The 23,089-nt window shown below is 38.6% G+C and overlaps 1 protein-coding gene and 1 long non-coding RNA gene across 4 annotated transcripts in view; one reads left to right on the top strand and one right to left on the bottom strand.

The window, feature by feature from the left end:
• The first annotated feature begins 254 nt into the window (after window positions 1-254).
• Window positions 255-23,089, top strand: part of LOC306866711 (nuclear factor of activated T-cells 5-like) — a 31,964-nt gene continuing 9,129 nt past the window's right edge. Inside the window, exons 1-12 of one of the 2 annotated variants that reach the window (XM_079411996.1) lie at window positions 255-494; window positions 4,983-5,108; window positions 9,902-10,478; window positions 11,562-11,745; window positions 11,839-12,029; window positions 12,123-12,295; window positions 12,387-12,521; window positions 12,708-12,760; window positions 12,863-12,995; window positions 15,087-15,161; window positions 15,269-15,378; window positions 15,516-17,796. In XM_079411996.1, the coding sequence (XP_079268122.1) occupies window positions 422-494; window positions 4,983-5,108; window positions 9,902-10,478; window positions 11,562-11,745; window positions 11,839-12,029; window positions 12,123-12,295; window positions 12,387-12,521; window positions 12,708-12,760; window positions 12,863-12,995; window positions 15,087-15,161; window positions 15,269-15,378; window positions 15,516-17,796 (4,111 nt within the window). In that variant the 5' untranslated portion in view covers window positions 255-421. Of the gene's footprint in view, window positions 495-4,982; window positions 5,109-9,262; window positions 9,319-9,901; window positions 10,479-11,561; window positions 11,746-11,838; window positions 12,030-12,122; window positions 12,296-12,386; window positions 12,522-12,707; window positions 12,761-12,862; window positions 12,996-15,086; window positions 15,162-15,268; window positions 15,379-15,515; window positions 17,797-23,089 lie in introns of those variants that run through there. The other variant, XM_079411997.1, reaches the window with a different exon arrangement.
• LOC306866712 lies at window positions 19,562-21,135 on the bottom strand. Of its 2 annotated transcripts, none has more exons than XR_013783959.1 (3): window positions 21,065-21,135; window positions 20,652-20,701; window positions 19,562-20,546 (listed from the first exon to the last, which is right to left on the bottom strand). It is a non-coding gene; the product is annotated as an uncharacterized lncRNA (long non-coding RNA). The 2 variants fall into 2 exon arrangements; XR_013783960.1 differs by having other exon boundaries at window positions 20,652-20,706; window positions 21,065-21,133.

Here is a 23,089-nt window from a genome sequence, read left to right as displayed (position 1 = left end):
TCTTTGCATTAACAAAGCGCTTTAATACCTAATTCAAAGCATACATGATTTATATTATATTATGTATTATTTTACTTCAACTAAACTGCATGGCTTGGTAGAAAAAAGTAATTTGATAGACCAAACACTAATTATAGTCGAACAATAATAATGCCAGACACAGTCGAAATCGTGCGCATGCGCAGAAAGGGGGAGGAGTCGCTGGAAAAAAAGGTGAATGGCTCTTATGGCTGGCTAGCTAATCAGATGGAAAAAACACATTAAAACGTTCCAGAGTGTGAATTTTAATACAGTACATGTGCTGTAAACCCTTCACAAGGGGTTTATGACAGAAACATCTCTCTTTCTGTATGCATTGCTCTTTAAGCTGAGAGGGATAAGAGTCGTTTCCTCTGATCTCATGAGGCTTTAGCATGCTAGCATGCCCTCTGATTTTATATCTCTCCTGAGCGCCGATATCGACCCCAGTTCTCCTAAATCGCTCTATTCCAAAGGTAAGAACGCGTTTTTATGATTCCAAATCCTTTCTTCATTCATTTAGAGTTGCATTCGTCTTTATCTGTGCATAAATATGAGGAATTGCTAACGTCAGTTAGCCCGAGAGGAGAGCACGCGCTAGCTTGTGTATTTATAAATGTGTGTATATGTGAGTCAATATGCCCATATGTATGCGAGTCTATATGTGTACATGTGTGTGTGTGTGTGAGTCAATATATAAGTGCGTGTGTGTGTGTGTGTGAGGGAGAGTGGGTGTGTGTTTGTTTACCTTTACACACAGTTTCAGTGACTCGTGGCTCCGAGACAACCAAGGTTTGTTGTCTAACACCAAAAAAGTATTTCAGACACACACTGTAAGTGTTTTATGCCCATTGGCTCTTATGTACTGTAAATGTTAGACTAGAGCATGGTAGATGATGCCATATACAGAAACTGCTCCTCCTCAGATATTATAATTAATATTTCATCTGCCAATAGCAACTGATTCAGCTTGACAGCTAACATGCTGCTGAATCTGGCAGTGTTGACTTGTCATATTAGAAAGTAAGCACATAATTGGCTGATTTGGCCGTATGATGTTCCCATGTTGGTGTGTGTCTAATGTACAGTAAGTACAGAAAACATGATTTAAGACGGATACAGTTTACAGATGGTCATCCTGTTGTAAGCCACAGGGAAGTAAATAACATCCTTTTTTGGGTTTTCGAGCAAATTAAGGATGCAGATTTGAATGTGAATTGAATGTCTTAATTGTTTTGAAGCTATAGGCCTAGCTATTACACATGCAGTACTATTGTTACTTGCATTACCGTCATGAATTAACTTTAAATCATGCATTTCGGTGAGTAGAGGCATGCTGTTACTTTTCTAAGCAACTTGATTCATTTATTAATATGAAAATGTCCTATTGATTTTTGTTGAAACACATTGGTGACAACAAAGCAGCCTTAAGGACATTAACTGGGAATGCTATACTTGTAACTAATTAGGGGAAGGGGTGGGCGATATGGCAAAAATATCATATCACGATTTTTTTAGAAATGCCACGATTCACAATTTTATGTGAAACTAAAGCCAAACTAATTTCCCTGTTATAAAGACACAGCCTTTCAAGGTAACAAAATATAAAAAAGAATGGCGGATATTTAGGCCAAAGTGGGCAAAGATCAAAATCTTTGTCATAATTTTATCTTTGTTAATAAAATAAGAACAAAGATACACAATACAAATGCACATAATATACAAAAACAAACAGTGCTTTCTTGTCATGTACAGTAGGTGTATTTAGTAAGAAATTGAATGAACATCAAAATAAAACACTATATAGATTGAATTAAAGCAATTAATTCACTGGTTTTATTTCAGTTAGCCTAATAGCTGGTTTGATTTGCATTGAGAGGTGATCTTATGGAAAGTACTCCATGCCAATCTCTAGGTATGGCGAAGGCTATGTGATGATGTGGGGCTATTTTAATTCGAAAAGCCAAGGGAACTTTATCAGGATGCATAGTATCCTGGATCCATGAAGTAACTGGCCTTTAAAAATAAAAATCTGCCTGCCTCAATGGGAATTTAACATAGGGGTGCCCAAACTTATGCACCTTGTATTTTAAGGAAGAACATTTATTTACGATACATTATTCATTCACAAAGAAAATTGGTGTCCTTAAAGGTTGGATTTTTCCCAATTTTTTAATTAAGGCATTAAGTTCAATTTCCAAAAGATTATATTTTATTCCTCTTTTTAGTCAACTTTAGCTTGGGTGCCTAAACTTATGCATGGCACTGTATGTGCGCACGTGAAGATGCTGCTCATAGAGCGCCGGAGGTATTTTTGCCTTTTGTTATTATTGCTTTATAGCAGTATGCACTTGTATGTGTCAAAATGACACGTTTTTGCAAGTATCCTCATAAACACAATAATTTAGGTCTGAAGTGAAAGCAAACAGCTGAGAAAGAAAACGCATGTGTAACAGTATATTGGATCTGGGCAGCTCTTAAAGTGACAGCAGTCTAATATTCCTGCTGTCAAAAGAGGGTTAATCACTCACTGCTCTTGACTAAATCACTTTTTTTTTGGTTTGCGCAGTACAGTGGAAAAGGGAGAGCCCCTCTCCATAAAATAATAATAATAATAAAAAACACTTGCATTGTCATCATATGAATTTTTGTGTTGGTCTGAACAGACGTATAAACAGCTATTAATTCAAATTAAATTGTTTATCGTACAAATTGCCTAGCAATGCCCTGAAAACCACTCCCAAGATCACACTTTTCTTCATAAAATGACCAAATCTGGTATGTTTATAGTTCTCAAGCTGTTTGGGTCACGTGGTCATGCTTGGCCTTTTGTGTTCATTTCACTGGACTTGACTTTGTAGTGACAGACATGTTTAATAGTTGCTTCCAGGAATTGCTTTGTAGATAATTGTTTTCATTATGTGGCGCCACCTGCGATTGGTGGAGCTTTACAAAGCCAGTGTTCATGAAGATGAAGTGTGTAATTATTGTGACACTTTGGCCTCCTTTCCAGCTCCAAGAGAAGTTTTCCTGTCCTTTCGAATTCTTTTGAACAGATTTAATCTCTGCAGTATAAAACACTGCCTAGGAGAGTCGGACCATCCCATTATCTCTTTGTTGTCCAGGGTTGCATAGTGTTAAAATAGCAGGAATGCAGAACATGTGGTATGCAGACCTGCTGACCACGGCTTCAGGTTCTCTACAGGCACCAGCGCTTTTATTTACAAAGCATTTCTGTTGGGGAGTGTTGATTCAGGCTCTGATTTCCATCTCTGTGTTTGTCCACTTTGTTTCTCTGTGCCAAAATGCTACACTGATCCTTAAATTGTTCTATGAGTAATGGCCTGTTCACACCAAGGACAGAAACTATAACAATAAAGTATTCATTCTATGAGAATAGCGAGGTCCACATTACAGCTATAAAGATAACGATACAGAGGCATTATTTTTTTTCAGCTGATGGATAAAAACCGTGGCTATCTTGCTTTAAAGAGCGTGCACATGTTTAAAGCCGCAGATGACAAAACTGCAGCATGTGCTTATAATAAGCGTTGCATTATTGTGCATTCTTGTCAACACTAATGTAGTTATTGTTCTTGGTCTGAATAGAGCTCAAACTTCAAAATAGAGTTTGAGATGTCAAAACTTTTTTTTCACAATCTCACAGTTGGACTTTACTTCTCAATGTGACTTTATTTGTCATTTAAAACACTATTCCCAATTGCTTTTTTTTACTCTGAGGAAAATAGGAAATAGGCTATTTGTCATTGTTTTGTTTTTTTTTTAACCGATTTATCACAGAATTGGTCTGAATATGTTTTAAAAGCTTGAAATGTCATTTTTATGTTTTCTAAATAATAATTAAATTAAAAAAATGACAAAAGTTACAGTTTAGTTATTAATAAACTTTTTATTTTTTTAATTAAAAAGATTTTGTCTGATAATCTTTCTAAAAATTATTTTGGTAACGAGGTTTAAATCTGTCACATGCTGTTCACACTGCAATAAAATCTACTCGTCTGCCTTGCTGGAGAAACGGTCCAAATGACAATTTTATGTTTCAGTTTTTTAATAAGGGGAAATAATTCTGTCTCTAATGATCCTGGGATTGGTTTTAGATAATGTAATTATTTGAGAAAAATTCCACATGCTACTTATCCTTTTTATTCCTCACAAAAACAAAGCAAATAAATGTTAATTTTATTTCATGAAGGGTGAAACATGATCTGTATTTAATAGGCAAGCTTGATAATAATTATAATTACAGTCATAAATTGTCAGAAGCATAGAGTGTTTTGTTATGGGAAGTAACTCTGTTGTTATGTTTGTCCCGGTCATCTATCAAGGGTTTACAGGTAATGTGAGAGAAGCTGTCATGGTAATATCGCTCCAGTGCTTCCCTATCAACAACACTGTAATCATCAACATGATGAACGAGGCACACAGGCATCATGGGACAGAGTGTCCCTAGATGGAGCTCTGGGAACCATAAACACCTCCTCTGCTTATTAAATATCTGCTGCTGCGCATGAAAGAGGCCGTGCCCAGTGTTAATATCTTATGATATAACTGCATGTGCTGGACCTGCAGCGTTCCAGTATTTTATTTTTGTAATTATGAAGCGTATGATGTGAGGCAGATTTCTAGCTGCTGACAATATGTTTTTTTTAATTGTAGCCTAAATATTTATTTAATTGGTTGACTAATACAGCTTTCTCATAGTTTATATTCAGTTTTAGTTATTTTAGTGCATCAAATGATTCACAGACTGTAATTTAATAGGCACACACCAATATTTTTGTTGCATTTGTCTTGTTCATTTATTAAACCTGGATTTAGGGAAAAAACATAAATGAATGTTCGGTGTTGCTGCAAGATTTAAGCATTGCTCAAGATTTTAATGTTCTTTGTTAGCACATCTTCACCTCACCCTGACTCACTCTCACACTCTCTGTGTGTTTCAGAGTCAGTGTATGACCTGCTCCCTAAAGAGCTGCAGTTGCCCTCGGTCGTACAGCAGGACAACCCCACCATGAGCCAGAAGAGCGGTGGAGAGGCCGGACCTCCTCCTCCGGCTGCGCTGGCTTCAGGTAGGACACTTTTCACATCGCTCCTTCCTTCGTCTTATTTTCGCCATTTTTTGTTCAAGCTAGAAAGACTCTCCAAATTGGTTTCACTCGGTCCTTTATCTAGTTTTTGTTTTTAGATCCTTGCACTTTTCTTTTTAAGTGGTGGTGTTTTAATTTTTTTCTGTCTCAGCATATGGGTCTGTACTCTTTCCTTTCTAGTGCTGCTGACCTGTGCTTCCTGTTTCACTTGATATCACACTTTTTTAAAACCCATCTGCATGTCCTGACATTTTTTTTCTTCAGATTTATTTCTTTTTTCTCTCCTTTGGCTGTTTAGATCATGTCAGATTATTTTGCAGACTAACTCATTTCTAGTGTCTTTCTTGACCTGTCCCATTAAACCTGTTAAAAAGAGCTTCCTGTTATTGCTGTTAGTGGGGTAGAATGATTTCCTGACTTTTCCCAGATCATGGTCTGGAGAGCTGGAGAGTTATGGTTGAGCCAGTCAAGGCGATATAAACGGCACTTACTGGCTGGCAGTGGTCCTTAGTGCATTAGGTGACATCTGAAAAAAAAATGTAATCATAAGAAATTATTTTACATCTTTTTCTACAATTATATTGGCGTTAGGGTTAATTTGGGGCTTTTCTCTTAATCCCTTTGCTTCTTTTTTGGAGGCCTTTGCTTCTCTCAGCTAATGATACACTTTTAAACGAAGTAGGACTGGGCAATATAGCAAAAAAAAACATTATTAAATCTGTTTTTATATATGAATACTTCAAAATATTATGTATGCATTTGCTCTTAAAAAAACACGTAGGCTTTTTCAGCATTGTCTATCAAATACAATAAAAAGTAGTGTAATATAACCATGAACTGTTTTACACAATGTTGTTTTTATTAATTGAATTTAAAAGAGAATGTTTAAAGGGGTCATTGGATGCAAAATTCACTTTTCAAGTTGTTTGAACATAAATGTGTGCTGGAAGTGTGTGTACACATCCATCATATAATGAATCCAGAGGGGGTGTCTCAGATTAAGCGATTGAAATGTTTAGTTGTTGGATGTATTAATGAATATAGCAGTCATCATTTACTCCCATCATCTGAGCCGCTTAAGGCAGAGGATTAACGTTACTTTCGCTTTGAAGTGAATGCGCCGATCCTCGATCTACATAAATGCGTCTATGTTTGCCCGAATCATTCGTGATCCAGCTTTATCTACAGAAAAAGTGAGTATAAGGGTTTTTTTATGAATCTTTATGGGTATATATATCTATGGAGCATACTAAACTTCAGCCGCGAAACTGGCTAACTAGCATATTATTAGGAAAGGCGATTTGCATCATCGACTGTTTCTATGGGCCGCGATACGTAAGCCATCCACCACTTTTGGAACGGTCTGCGAATCTTTGAGAGCATTGACTGTGTGCGTCTACAACAGCAAGTTATATGCTTGTATATCTTTGAATATTCATTGATTATTATGGTAAATGCAAGATGGCTGACTTCAACATATCTGGAGCGGTCGAATAGGGAATCTACACATATCTACGGTCTGCTCGTCACTCCACGGAAGAGAGGGGCGGAGTCAGCAGAGCTCACGAGCATTTAAAGAAACATGGACTAGATCAGCGTGCTGAAGACAGAGCTGATTTTGACAGGTTTAAAAAGGTGTTTTTACACTACCATTGACAATTTTCAACCAAAGTATGTTATAGACTTTTCATTAAGACCCTAAATAATCATATCAACTTGGGTAAAATGGGCATCCGATGACCCGTTTAATGATATCTGTTATTCCATGGTCTGTTTGAATACTGGATTCTGATTGGCTGGCAGGTATGCAGTAAAACCGTTTAACGCACAGGTATTTCCAAGTCAGTTTAATCACCGTTCTATATTATTTTGCTACTTTAATTGATGCTCACTAACCAACACACACACACACACACACAGAGAGAGAGGCAGAGATCGCAGATTGCGCTGCACACACACATAAATTTGTCAACGCTTCCCCGTGATTTTTATTAATAAAATAGCCTATTAGATCGCTACATTATATTCCTCAGCAAAGAGGTTGTAAAATAAAATTGCTGTTTTTTAAGTAATTAATTGTTTGTACAGAAAGACGCACAGACGCAACCTGCAGGTAACGTACACACAACTGTCATCTCTCTCTCTCTCTCTCTCTCGCGCGATTGATAATTAATTGAAATAAATGCTATAATTAATTCAAATAAATGTGGTCTTACCGCACCACATTTATTTGAAATTTATTTGATTTCATCTCTGTGTCTGATTTAAAGCTGGCAGAATACTAGAGCTAATGAGCCGTAACTGTCGAAAATTACTATTATTATTTACCCATTCGGTCAAAAATTGCAAAGAGCACTACTAGTTTTAACTTGTCTATAACTTGGCAAATGACCATGGAATAAACGGGATAATCAACGGCTAGCCATGCATTACAGGATTTTAAATGCACTTCGCGTCGGGTGGTTCTTTGCTTCCACGTCATGCATTTAAAATCCTTTAATGCACAGCAAGCCGTTGATTATCCCTTACTTAACATGCACCAAGAGTACATAACAGCATAATAAATGCTAGTATGAGATGACATCATAAGTGAGCCTATTTATTTTCTTAATTATGAAAATTATTTTTACGAAAATGCTTTGACTTCATAAACTTTAATCAAAATGTAATTAAATTTTACTTGAAAATTCACTTCTGTTTTATGCCGACATCATATATATTAAAACATTTAGAAAAATCCAGTGCCACACAAGGAATATTCTAGAGCAGTGGTTCTCAAACTTTTTTACAGCGGCGTACCCCTGGGGCATTTAACATTCTTCTGCGTACCCCCTCTCTTCCACTTAGACCGGGGTCACACCTTTTCTATTAAAGAACAATATTTGCCCTTAAATTGATTTACAGGTGCATTTTTTACCTTTATAGAGGCAAAGGTTTTCTACCCTTATTAATTGTATGTCGTGTTTTTATGTCATATTCTTAACATTCCATTAAGTGTATTGATAATATAATAAATAAAGCAATAAATGATGGCAAATCGAAGTGATACTTGCAGATTTCAAAATAAAACCGCCAATAGGTGGCGCAAGTCTTAATGAGCGAGGCGTCGCGTCATTCATTCATTCAGTAACGAAACAAAATGCTGTAGTTATGAATGGGTTAATAATCACTGACTCTGAATTGTTCAAAGCTGCAGATTCGTTCACTAACGAAACACCGCTGTATGTTGCTTGGAGATGTACACCAGATGTTGCAGAATTCTTTGGAACGTATTATTTCGTTGCAAAATATAACAAACAATATTGACAATATTCTATTTAAAATGTAAAATGTTAACTTAGTATTACCTTTTCTTGTTGAACTTTAAAAATGAATGTCACATTTCCCATCGCTTGGATATTCTGGAAAATTTGCATTCTTGCTCGTATTTTAAACATGAAAAATCAAAACGTGCACAGGGTGTGTCTATATTTGCTCTTCGTGCTATTAAGAGCTTTAATTTTATTATTATAATTACCCCCTCCGTCACCTCACGTACCCCCAGAGGTGCACTTACCCCAGTTTGGGAACCACTGTTCTAGAGCGATGATGTAAACAAATATTTTTGATTAATATATTAATTTGCAGAAATCAAACTGTTGTGATTTATGGTACTCGGTTTAAATGAGTCATTATTATAATATCTTGTTTTATTGCTTTAAGTCATTTTGACATTGACAACTTTGCTTCGGTCAACAAAATAATATCAAATATATCACCCAGTCCTAATTAAAGGGCAATACTGTGACTGCAAATATGTTTGCAAGTAGCCAGGTTAACGTTACCCAAAGCTGAGGGATCTTTAAGTAAAGCATCCCAGACAAATATCAGTGTTTTTGCAGCAATAAATTTGAGTTAAAACAATCACCCAAAACCAAATCCACCACCAAATTAGGACTGTGAGGAAAACAGCTATTGATTCTGTACAAAAACTGGCCCATTCATTTGTAATCTAAAAAAAAAACAAAAAACATGTTTTTATGAATATTATGATTTTTGCTCAAATGATTCTGACCAAAATTTGCTGATATCTACATTGGATGACCAGCACTTATTGTTTATTCGCTGTCATTTGTCGTTTTTATTCCAGGGAGTTCCCTCTGAATCAGGGAGAGTCTGCATATAAAATGGTCTGCAGTTCTCTGCTTCGTAGGTCAGAAGCTTGTTTATTCTGTCTCCCATGGCTACGTTCAGTCCCAACCAAATCGTCCAATTGGCATGCATTAGTCGACACCTCAGAATTGTCATTGTGCAATATGATTTTTCTATGAGAGGCTGTTTTGAATTGATCGGCTCTGGGTTATCAACCAGTACCACACCAATTCGCCCATTTGGCATGCATTAGTCTCAGAGTTATCATTGGCCAAAGTAATTTGGCTTTTTTTTTAAATAGATCATCACTGGGTTATGCAGAAGTGACAACAAATGCTCTGTATACCCCTTACGCATGTTTACTTTTTGCTTTTTTGTGATAGGACTAGTTATTGGGCCATTATTGAGATTCTACAAAATTTTCCAAAGAAGAATTAATATACATTTAAGAAAGAAATAGGGGATTGGATAATGCATCAGCTTAATCAGGCCTACATCAATTAGCGATTTAATATTAACAAGACATTCAAAACAGATAAAGGGCAATGACCAGATATCATGTCGAGTTTCACTGCTTGATCGGGACTGCTAGCCAGATTTGCACGGACAGGTTTTATTAACGTTCTGCATTGTGCACACTACAGATGCTGCTGCCACTTGCGCCGCTGCCTCCTCCCCTGGAGGACTCAGCAGTACACTTCCTTCCTGTCCCAGCATGCTCTCTGCTACCTCAGCCCCAGAGCAGGCTTCCAGGCTCCACAGCGGTCCCGCCGCAGAGGGGATGCCAGAGAGAATGGGTGTGGAGCCTGGATCAGCGGGGGCTATCAGTGCAGGAGATGCTGTCGGAGCCACACAGAGCCAGGCGACCCCCTCGAAGCGGCGGACCGTCCTGAGCATCTCACCCCCTCCGGAGGACCTGCTGGATGACAGTCGGATGTCCTGCCAGGATGATGTGCTTCCTAACCAGGACTCGGAGCAGAGCAGCAGCATGTGGATGGACGACTCTGTGTCCAACTTTAGCATGGGCAGCAGCAATTCGTACAACGACAATACAGAAGTGCCCAGAAAGTCTCGCAAGAGAACTCCTCGTCAGCGGCCGGGGCCAAAGCCTGCGGCCCGGGAAGAAGCCGGCATGGATGTGTTTGATGCAGACAGTGCTAAAGCCCCGCACTTTGTTCTTTCACAACTAGGTTCAGACACCAAAGTCACACCCAAAGTGAGGTTGGTGACCTTACTTGTCATTTTTGATCTCAAAAAATTTCAAAATGTTTTGATTTAGAATTTAAAGAATTAGTTCACTTCCAGAACAAAAAAATTACTCACCCTCATATCATCAAAGATGTTCATGTCTTTCTTTCTTCAGTTGCAAAGAAATTAAGGTTTTTGAGGAAAATATTCCAGGATTCCATATATTGGACTTCCAACAGGGACCAACAAGTTGAAGGTCAAATTGCACTTTCAGTGCAGCTTCAAAGAGCTCTACATGATCCCAACTGAGGAATGAGGGTCTAATCTAGCGAAACATTCAGTAATAAAAAAAAAAAAAATTTAAATATGTACTTTTTAACCACAAATGCTCGTCTTGCACTAGCTGCGCAAAGCACATACGTAACTTGATGCATTACGTAATCACGTTGGAAAGGTCATGCATGGTTAGTTCTTCGTCTGTGTACTCTGGTTCAAAAAGTTAGGGCAGGGCAAAAAAACCCATCTCATTTTCTCCTCCAACTTCAAAATCGTCCGACATTGTTGTTTTACCTTTTTTTTGTAAAGGGCATTTGACTTTCTTTGCATGTTCGCTTTGTAAACATTGGGTCGGTACTTCCCCCTACGTCACACATGACCGCTCCAACATGATTACATAATGCGTGAAGTCCAGCTTGTGCAAGATAAGCATTTGTGGTTAAAGTATATGCATTTTAATTTTATTTTAGAAAATGACTGATCGTTTTTCTATATAAGATCCTTATTCCTCAGCTGGGATTGTGAAAAGCCCTTTGAAGCTGCATTGAAAGTGCAATTTGTACCTTCAAACCGTTGATCCCCTATTGAAGTCCACTATACAGAGAAAAGTCCTGGAATGTTTTCCTCAAAAGCCTTAATTTGTTTGCAACTGAAGAAAGAAAGACATGAACATCTTGGATGACATGGGGGTGAGTAAATTATCAGAGTATTTTAATTCAGGAGTGAACTAATCCTTTAAAAACATGTCACGGAAGATGAGTCGCTATGTTTATGTAGTTGCTTTTTTGCAGTGCATTAAGGTTTATTTTTTAATTTTTGACTTTTGCATTTTACCTTTAGCTCCCTGGAAGTGTCAAACAATCAGAAGGGGGGCATTCTTTCCATTCAATACCCTCAGAAGAGCGAAGGGAAGGAGCTGAAGATTTTGATTCAGCCGGAGACGCAGCACAGAGCACGATACCTCACGGAGGGAAGTAGGGGATCTGTCAAAGACCGTACACAGCAAGGATTTCCTACAATCAAAGTAAGAATTAAATGCACATTATATTATCTGGACAAATATGCGTTTATGGATAATACAGTTTATGTGGTAACGTTTCTAAATATGGCACACCAGTTAGAGGGAGTCAGTGAACCAGTGATGCTCCAAGTGTTTGTGGCTAATGACGCTGGACGTGTGAAGCCTCATGGGTTTTATCAAGCCTGCAGAGTGACGGGGCGCAACACAACGGCCTGTAAGGAAGTGGATATCGAGGGGACCACGGTTATTGAAGTAAACCTTGAGCCAACCAACTCTATGACCCTAGCGTAAGGATCATTCCGTCCTTGGTTTCTGGTGGCAATTACAGTCTCTTTTAGTTGATATGTATTGTTAAAGTGTATTGTGATGTATCTTGGCAGTGTGGACTGTGTTGGAATCTTGAAGCTGAGGAATGCCGATGTTGAAGCTCGTATAGGGGTTGCTGGCTCCAAAAAGAAGAGCACTCGAGCTCGTTTGGCCTTCAGAGTCAACATCCCAAGACCTGATGGATCTGTCCTAAGCCTCCAGGCCCTCTCCTCTCCTATTTTATGTAGTAAGTTTAAAGGATATCAGGGTATAGATTTGATATTAATTAAGGGATATTATTTTCCACATTTGTGACTTATTCCTTGTCACATTTTCAGCTCAACCAGCTGGAGTGCCTGAAATCCTTAAGAAGAGTCTTCACAGTGGCTCTGTCGCTGGAGGAGATGAAGTCTTTATCATCGGCAAGAACTTTCTCAAAGGAACCAAAGTTCTTTTTCAGGAAAATTCAACAGGTATTACATGCATGCGTCATCTGATGCCTTTTACATCTAACAAGCACTATAATGCCCCACACATGGCATGAGACATGAAATTTAGCTTGCGTAGCTAGTATGATAAACAGTCTCCTTTGTGTTAAAATGCAAGTGTACAATATGTTTTGAACCCAAGCACCTCTTTTTCCTTTGTTTCCTTTTCAGATGAAAGTGGCTGGCAGGGCGAAGCAGAAATTGACATGGAACTTTTTCATCAGGCAAGTGCAGGACATGGCTTTACTGTTTTTAGTTCTGTTGTGTAATGCTTATCATTCATAAATATCTTGTCTAAAGCATCTTTTCAACATAATTCGATGCAGAATCATCTAGTGGTGAAGGTTCCCCCATATCATGACCAGACCGTCACCTCCCCGGTGTCCGTTGGGATTGCTGTAGTGACAAACGCAGGGAGAACACATGATCTACAGCCTTTTACCTACACTCCTCTTACAGGTTGGTGAAGAGATGATACATTTAGGTTATCAACAGATATCCAGCTCAAAAATTCATGAGAAATATAGTGAAGATGTGTTGACCGTAAGCAAAGTGTGTAATTTTAGTCTTAGACCAGTGGTTCCCAACCTTTTTTAACTCCCGGCGCACACAACCAAACACATTTGTTTCCGCGGTCCTGAAAAAAAAAACAAATTAAATGAACCTGCTATTTGTGTCGAGCAGGTAAAATCTAATTTTGACCAATTGTGTGAGCAACACAATAAGGTGCCTCCACTCTTACAATGTGTCCTAACCAAACCCGACAAGATTCCAGCGATAAGTAATTTGGCTGTCCACACCAGACAAGACGCAACAACGCGACGTGACAGAATCAATCAAATATCGCAGCCATTCAGAAGCGCAATGAAATCGACAAGCTTATAATCGAATTTATTAATATTAAACCTTCTTAACATTATTTGTTAAGTATGTATGTTACTTCTTAACAGTATGTATGTTACTTCTTAACATACATACTGATTGACATATTGCTGCGGCACCCGGGGAACAGTTGGGGGTTCGGTGCCTTGCTCAAAGGTCTCACCTCAGTCGTGGTATTGAAGGTGGAAGAGAGCGTTGTACATTCTCTCCCCCCACCCACAATTCCTGCCGGACCTGAGACTCGAACCCGCAACCTTCGGGTTACAAGTCCAACTCTCTAAACCTTAGACTACAACTGCCATAAATGTCACACAAAATGATAAATGCACATTAGACACTTAACATTGAATAAAGCACATAATCAGAACCAGAAATTATCATTGTTATAGTTTGTATGCTGTTGTTCCAGACGCAACGTCGCAGAAATAGAAACTTTGCGTGTCGCCGTCACGCCATCAGATTAACATGGAAAAGATAGCCTACCTTTTATCGCATGTCGTGGCATCGCTTGTAGTTAGGACACGGTGTTACTGTTGTCGTTGCCAGGGAACGCAGATTCATGAGTTTTTTCCTGCTTTGGTCCTCGAAGTTTGTTCTCAAAAAACTCTGTAATCTTGGACGCATATTCGCTATGTTTTGTTTAAGAGTGCCGTCGTAGTTTGCTTCATTTGACAAGCTTCATTTGACAAGACGAGCATACAACACAGAGCGGTAGCTGTTCGTTCTCTGCTCCCACACGTGAAACCTAGCGCTAGACCAATTTTCTTCATTTAGGTTTATTTTGAGTCTTTTCAGTGTCAGGCCTACTTGTAGAAGAAACATCTGTATTTGTCCTTTTCAGCGATGCCGTTGACAACCATTTATCCATGTTTAAATCTGTTGTAGCATGTATGCAGCAAAAATATGTTAGATAAATTGGCGGATTGTTAAACCAATCAGCGAGCTCGAATAGTGAACGCATAGTAACGGTTTATTATTTATTTCTTGTTATTTAATTATATGTCAAATTGTGATATTTAATTATGACTAGACATTTTTACATATATTTACAATATTATTATTTCTATTAATAATTATTAGTGGCCCCCCTGCAATACCGTAACGGCCCACAGGTTGAAAACCACTGTCTTAGACGATACCATATTTTAAGCTTAGGGGCATGAACAATGAATCAGTTGGTTGTAATTTTAGGGGTGGGGTTAGGGTTTTAGTGGTAGGGATAATGTTTGCCCTATGGTTGTTTGATAGGAATGTTTGGCAGCATGATGAGCAATGCATATTATTGGGTAAATCAAGCAAATTTACTTTGGTAAAGCAGGTAAGATATTGTGAATCTTAGTATAGCAAAGGCTTATCATTTGAATTTTAATTTGGTCATGCTGACAGTGCTTTGTAACTGTCTTGAAGTGTCATTTTGCATGGCATAGGATTGGTACATTTGCAATTTCAGAACAGGCAACAGAAATGCAGAATGCAAGAGCAATGTATGGAAGTAGCTTAGGTTAAATATTACATGCTATTGTTTTTGTGAATTTTCTATCAAGAGTCATCAATTGTTCCTTGTGAAATTTTGTTTTGGTGACACCCTTTGGGACAGAGTATTATACAACTGCACTTCTGCACCAGCAGATGATGCCATCATTCATTATTTTAACTCTTTTCATACAGAGAAGGTTGAAGTACCAGTGAAATCAGAACTGCCAGTCACAGTCAAGGCATGTACCTTTGAAGAGCAGATAAAAGGTGTGGCATTATCAAAATATTTTCATGTTTTGCTGCCATTGCACTTTTAATTTTTTTGATAGACTCTTTAAAGCTTGAACTCATATATTTTATGACTTTGTTTACAGCAATGCAAACTGAGACCAGTTGTCTAAACAATGTCTTATTGTTACCTATGGTCAAACGAGAAGAACCTATGGAAGTTTCCTGTAATGCAGCACCTTCAGACATTTTTAAGGTACTGTCATCCTTTTGTAATTCAAGTTCCAGGTTTAACCTTGGAATCCTTTAGTTTAGGAAGTAAACCCAAGCAAAGTATTGATTTTATGAATGGGGCATGAAAATTAACACATTTTATAATTTTTTTCATTGCAGCCTGTAGAGGCCCTTAGTTCAACTCAACAAATCTTGGAGATAAGTACTATCCTTCCCTCTACCACCAAGTCTTTTCCAAGTCCTGTGGCTCTTCAACCCGTTGACTCACCACAGCCATCAGCTCAAATATTTACAACTCAAGAAACCTTATCCACCATACAGAAGCAGGACATACCTTCACCTGCATCGTTCCAAGTGTCCTTGTCAGAAGACACAACAGTTCTCCAGCCTGTTCCCCCTCAGGTCCCTCAACAGTTCTTGCGGGAAACCCCAGAAACTTTGTCTCCAGAGGACAACAGTGCAGATGGAAGTGGAATGGTATTGGTGGGCATAGACTCTCGGAGTCCTCCATCCCAGCGGCCACAAGTTCAGGCTCTTTTGCCCCAGGATGGTGTTGCACAGCTAGAGAGAGCAGTAAGAGAGCTGCAAGCACAACAACAGCTCAATTCTGTACTTTATAGCCCGACACCATCTGCAGAGATCCTTCAGCAACACGTCCAGGAAAACATGAACAGTTTAAGGTTGGGTGGAAATGAGACGACTCTAAAAAACCAGCTACAGCAGCAGCAAGAGCAGAATATATTGGAGAATCTGCAGCATCAGCAACAGAAGGCACTTGTGGATCTACAACATCAACAGACAGTCCTTGAAAATTTGCAGCAACATCAGAAGGTCTTGGAAAACCTCCAGCAACAGGTTCTTGGCAACATTCAGCAGCAGCAAACACACAAAGTTTTGGAGAATATACAGCATCAACAGCAGCACCACCAGAAAGTCCTGGAAAACATTCAGCAACAAAGTTCTATAGTGACACTGCAGCATCAAAAAGTTCTCGATAATCTGCAACAGCAGCAACAGCATCAGAAAAATTTAGAAACACTTCAGCATCAGGAAGTAATAGAGAACCTAAAGCAACAATTGCAGTCAGAGCTCTTGCAGACACAGATTCCAATGCAGTGCACGCCTAGCTTCTCTAGCGAATCGCAAAGCTCCACACAGACTAATACTCTATCGCAGCCCTCTGAAGGATTCCTCCAGAACCCACCCCAGCAGCAGTTGCAGCAACAAACTGCTCTTTTCCAACAGACAGGGGGTCTTATGACCATTCAGGCATCAAGCTTTCTGCAGCAGCCATCCTCTCAACCCTCACCTCCACAGCCACTTTTTCAGAGTCATAACCCCTTGACTGACACGCAAGACTCGCAGACAGTACTCTTTGGAACCACAAAGTCACCACAAGTCCAAGCAACCTTATTTCCTGGTACCATGACAATGCTAACAAGCACCAATCTGCCCACAGATCAGCAGGCTCCTTCAGCTAGCTTGTTTATTGCTCAGAGTGTGTTGCCTAGTCAGCTATCATCGGAAAATAACCAGAACCAGCAGCAGCAACAGATAGCTTTCCTCACACCCATGCAGACATCTGGAACAGAAGCTCAGACTGTCTCACTTTTTCAGGGACAAGCACAGTTGTCCACCCCAATGGAACAACAACAGTCTCCCCAACAACAACAGATGGCAACACCCCAACAGGCCCCTCTTTTTCCAAATATTGCCACAATATCCCCAAATCAAGCACAGCCACCAACACAGACAGGCATATTGTTCTGTACCACAGCCATTAATCCCCATGATCTGCCCCAGGCTCTGCTATTTAGTGGCCAGAACCAAGCTTCACTAGCAAGTGACCGTCTCCCAGAGAATATCTTTCAGGAGCAGCAACCCATGCAAGTTGTTCCCAGCTCTGAAAACGTTACTGTGAACAACCCTTCAAACCAACCCACTGCCTCAGCAGCCCAGCCAACTCCGAATCCACCAATTATTTTTCCACAAGCCAGTGTTGTGAGTGTTGCCCAACAAGACTCAGCAGAGCCCATGTCATTTCAAGACCAGAGCACCGTTGTGAGTGACTCGTCTGCCAGTATGACTTCAACACGGACAGAACTTTTTCAGGACCAGCAACCTATGCAGGTTGTCCCCAGTGCCACCAGCGTAACCCCTGTCTCTCCTACGGACCAACCTTCTGTCAACATTTTTTTGCCTCAGTCAGCAATTTCAGCCCTGCAAGGTGGTGTAAGTGCTCAAGAGTTACCTACAACTGCCACAGCAGCCACCATCTTTAGTGGACAGAGTGGTGTGGCGGTGGGCGGTCTCCAGAATACCACATCTTCCGCCCCTCAGCAACCTCCCGGTCAACTCTTTCAGACAGCTATTGGGGGAACTCTCAGCCAACCTGGACAGCCAGGACAAGCAGGCCTTTTTCTTTTTGATATTCCCAGTGGTAAGTGCAATCAAGTCAACATGAAATCAAAATTGCAATCATGCTCAAAAGATTCTTTGGAGCAGTGCTTCTAAAACCTGTCCTGGGGACACCCGACACTACACATTTTGTATGTTTCCCTCATTGGACACAACTAATTTAAGTTTTGCAGTCTCCGTTAAATGAGCTGGTCAGTCGAATCGGGTGTTAGAAGAGTACGACAAAATTTTCAGTTGTGGGGGGTCCCCAGGACAGGTTTAAGAGGCACTGCTCTGGAAGGTGATCCCAGTCAAAAACGCTTTTAAGAAGTGGGTTTGTTCTTTCTGAGATTCCCAGTTGCAAGTGCTATTATGTCAACATTATATCAGAATTGCAATCTTAGCAAATAACGGTAACATTGGGACATGTTGAGATGCACTGGAAGGTGATTCTGTCCTTGACCTAGTCCAGGGGTGTCCAAACTGTGTCCTGGAGGGCCGCTGTCCTGCAGAGTTTAGCTCTATATATGCAGCTGTAAATCATGCAGGACAGTGGCCCTTCAGGAGCAGGATTGGACATCATTGATCTAGTCCATGGGTAAGCAAGTTCTGTCCTAGGCCACTTCCACATGAAGCCAGAGCTTTCCCTATCCGATCTTTTTTTTTCCTCGTTCTTCTGTAAAAATGGCGTCATCTCAAGAAATATACACAAAACCACCAATACTGACACAAAATGATATAGTATACATGCCGTACCAGTATGTGGCGCTGCAATTCTGCCACAGAGATGCACTAAAAACAGAGAAGACTTGGATCATGGGTATAAACCTTGCACGCTGTATACAAACACAACAACAAAGACGAACACGGAACAAAACACTTATTACACTATTTATTAATCTGTGTTAATGTTAGTTAATCAAAATTCGGTCGTTGATTGTTTGTTCATGTTGTTGTTGTTGTTGTTGCTGTTACGTGACGTAGGGCCGAGACATGGGGTGATGACATCATCGTTTCACAAAATATACGGATTGGCTGTACATGAAAACACAAGGGTGTTGTTTTCAGATTTATCCACTCTGGGACCCGGTTTCAAAAAATAGCGGTTTCACGCTCCTTAAACACATCTCCGTGTGGACGGGCCCCTAGAGATTAGAGGTCCCGAGACCCGAGGACCCGGGTCATTGTGTGTAATACCCGAGTCGATCGGAGAACACGGCACCCGCGAGTGATCAGTGTCAGTCAGCATGCGTGTGTTTTGTAACACACGCATGCCGTGGTCCGGGTCGGTTCCGCACAGCACATTTACGGGTCTCTTCGGGTACAAATTTTTGAATCCGTGAAGACCTCTACACAGTAAATTTTGCAGTGTTAAATGAACTCTATTAGAGTTAAATTTAACACTCGGCCCGAGTGTATTTGGTCCCACTCAGAATTGGTGATAAATTGACTCTCGCCATAGTGTTACATTTTCAGAGTTAAATCAACTATTTTGAGTAAAAAATTAACACTGCTCAACACTGAATAGTGTTACCAGAGTTTAACACTAGGGAAAATTAACTCTGTTCTGTGTTACCAGAGTTTAACACTATGGGAAATTAACTCTGTTCTGTGTTACCACAATTTAACTCTGCAGGAAAATGTACTCTAATTAGTGTTAATATTTCACTTATGTAGAATTCATTTACATTTATAATAGTGAAAAATTCTCTAATTTTAAATCCCATCTGGTGTTTTACAAACACAACAAAAAACAAGATCAACGACGTCAGATTTAAAACATTTATTACAATGCTGTCATGCTCAAGAAACAATTACACTCACAAAAATACATCACATCTGCATTAAATGACAATACATCACTATATTCAGTACAGAAGCTGTTGAACCACCTAGCTAAGCAGCCTTGCTCTAACCTCAGCAATACAAGGACCTTCACTTTGCCAACATCTGTTGAACACAGTGGTCTGAATGAAAGTGTACATCTTGTGTAGAATAGTGTTATAAGTGGTGCCAAAAACAAAGTGTGCCTTAATGAGAATTCAAATTTTTGGTGAACAAACTCATGTCATACCAAACCTATACGACTTTTGTTCATTTTCTGAACACAAATGAAGATATTTGTAATGAAATCTGGCAGACTTCTATCCTACATCTTTCAAGGCCCAGAAAGGTGTTAAAGACATCATTAAATTAATCAGTGAGACTATGGTGATTTAACTTTTATTAATGTTTTATTAAGCAACATGAGTGCTTTCTTTGCACGAAGGAAAAAAAATATATACAAATTTACCACTTTATGAAAATATTAATCCCTGACAAGCGTACACAAGAGCACGACAGATGAGTGTTTTGTTTGAAATTAAAGCAGACATTTTGTGAATGCATGCATAAAATTAAGGTTAAACCAGTGGAGTCACATTGATTACTTTAATGATGTCATTACTACCTTTCTGGGCCTTGAATGTGCTAGTTGCGTGGACTCTCAATGTAAGGACAGAAATCTCTCAGATTTCATTAAAATATCTTCATTGGTGTTTTGAAGATGAAAGAAAGTCTTACAGGTTTGGAACGACATGGGGGTGAGTAAATGATGACAGTTTTCATTTTTGAGTAAATTAACCCCATTAAACAGTTTGTCAAAGGCATCAAGAGAAGAGATTGACTTGCATGGAATGGCCTGCTGATCAAAACTGAAGTACTGGTGAATTGAATAATTCTTTCCTAAGCCAGGAGACAGGGCTGAGCACTTCCAGCGATGTCTTGAATATGCTCCTCAATGCTTGTTCCACTCTGAAAAAAAACAAGCAAATTGCAGAGGACTATCACTGATGTGTTAAATTAAAAAAAAAAAAAAAAAAATACAAAAAATAACAAAAACAATAATTAAAAACAAACCTTTTAGAAGATATCCTTACTTGAGACGTAGACACCTTTCCTTGTCTCTTCTGGCCTTGACAAGACACAAACAAAGCATTTTAAGATCATCAACAATGCTTAAAGAATACTATACGAAGTCAATCCTTAGTCACAGTTAAAGCAACTCAATGGCTACAAAACTGCTGTGAAAAGTGGCACAATGAGAATTCTCTTTTCATTTTGTATCTTCAAATGATATTCCTCGTTCTTTAGAAATGCCTCTCTGTATAGTTATGATTCCGGTGCTTCTTAGACAAAAATACAGAAAAAGGAGGAGAAAGTGTTTTAAAATCCAAGAGAAAAATACACCACCTGTATTATGGGCATGTGATCAAAACATTTAATAGTTGTCAACAATGTATTAAAACTAAGACAAAAACAGTGATACTTACGTAGCCATTTTTGAAGAAGGTACAGGAACAAAGGCACAATTCCTCTGGCACAGTTTTCATTCACCTTCCTTGGTGGTGATGCAATGCAAAAATTATTATTATTATTAAATATAAAAATTATATATATATCATATCGTTATCATATATGCACAGTTATATGAAATATTACCTATTATTTTCTTTAATGTCAGCTGTCAGAACACTTTCTTTTTTCATCGAGAATCGATCAGGCCAGCTTATTAAAAAAAAAAGCAAAGCAAAAACATAAATATGGTATATAAACAAAGAAAGTACTACTTCAAATAATACTTAATTTTAAATACTTTTACCTTATAGAGATCAAATTAATGTTGTGTTTTTAAGTAGATTTATGAGTTTAACAGTCCCCCAAATGCATAAGTAATAACTTCTTGCCCACCTTTCAGCTCCATCATCTAATCTCATTCCTTTACTGGAAGACCTTTCTTCAATAATGAGTGTGTCCTGGAGTCAAAGGATGAAGACAGGGACTGAGTTGACTGTACAGGAGAAGCTTGTTACTTAAAAACAGGAGAAAGATAATACATTAGTTCTGCAATATGTGCTATGTCAAGCCAATAACAGTCACTCTTTATAAACAAGCAACATTTTAAAATGCGTTAACGTTACTTGTACCAGTACTTACATGATCAGGCCAACTAACTGTGCATGTCTAATAACAAAATATAAATATAGCTGCAAGCAGCGATTAACCGGGGTTCGTGAAATTGACACCCTTTAAGGTGGTCTTGGTCAACCTGGATGTACGGCTGACAGTTAAAAACATCCAGAATGGAGAGCAGGCTCACAGACACACAACACTCATGCACACACACTGAAATTAAATGATTAAACTGGCCTATTAATACTCTATGAACATATTCACACACACACACACACACACACACATTTAAATGAAATGGTCAAACGGTCACAGTAATAATTATTAAGCCTGCTTACACACACACTCACACATACAAACACACACAGAAACACTCATACACGGACATACATGCACACACATTTTGTTGCAGATATTTGAAATAAGTGATAGGTAACAAAGCCTATTGCACCTATTCGCTTTTTAAGAGTTTAGATGTCATTTTCAGGTTCCACTGTAATCATAATCTGGCAAAATTATAAAAACTGATATGTCTGTATGAACAAAATGGTAAACTTTGACTCAATGAGGTTTAAAATGTTATAACAGTGATTTTATAGCATCTCCATAAGCAACTTATGAACAGTACTGTTTAAGAGTTTAATAAGCCCATTAGTGGTCTTACGCTGCCATCTAGTGGTTATAAATGCCTATTTCTCATACAACACTGTGTTTTTGAGCTTTTTAACTGTAATAGTGTTATTTTTTTGCCCAGTCTCTGTTAAATTATCACATTTTTTTGATAATTATTGACCTAGAGAGTCTAAAGAACAGCACTGCAATGATTTGATTGATTTTGAGTTAAAAACTGAAAGCTAGTTGACAAAAGCATGTTTTTCAAAATAATATCAATCTCAAAATTATTAAACTAGCCTATTAATACTCTATAAGCATATTTACATACACACAAAAACACACATGCACACACACATAGAAATGAAATGGTCAAACCATCACAATAACAATCATAAAGCCTGCTTACACACAAACACACTTGTATACACACACACACACACAGAAAAACACTTGTATACACACACACACACACACACACAGAAACACTCATACACAGACATACAAGCACACACATTTTGTTGCAGATGCAGATATTTCAAATAAGTGATAGGTAACAAAGCCTATTGCACTTATTCAGTTTTTAAGAGTTTAGATGTCATTTTTAGGTTTCACTGTAATCATAATCTGGCAAAATTATAAAAGCTGATATGTCTGTATGAACAAAATGGTAAACTTTGACTCAATGAGGTTTAAAATGTTATAACAGTGATTTTATAATGTTTTAACTTGAATCCTTCAGTAGCCATTGAACAGTGCTGTTTTACAGCTTA

Source organism: Barbus barbus (assembly GCF_936440315.1).
Source record: "Barbus barbus genome assembly, chromosome: 48".
Lineage (NCBI taxonomy): Eukaryota > Metazoa > Chordata > Actinopteri > Cypriniformes > Cyprinidae > Barbus > Barbus barbus.
Note: the sequence above shows the minus strand (reverse complement) of the source record. Positions and strands in the feature narration are given on the sequence as shown.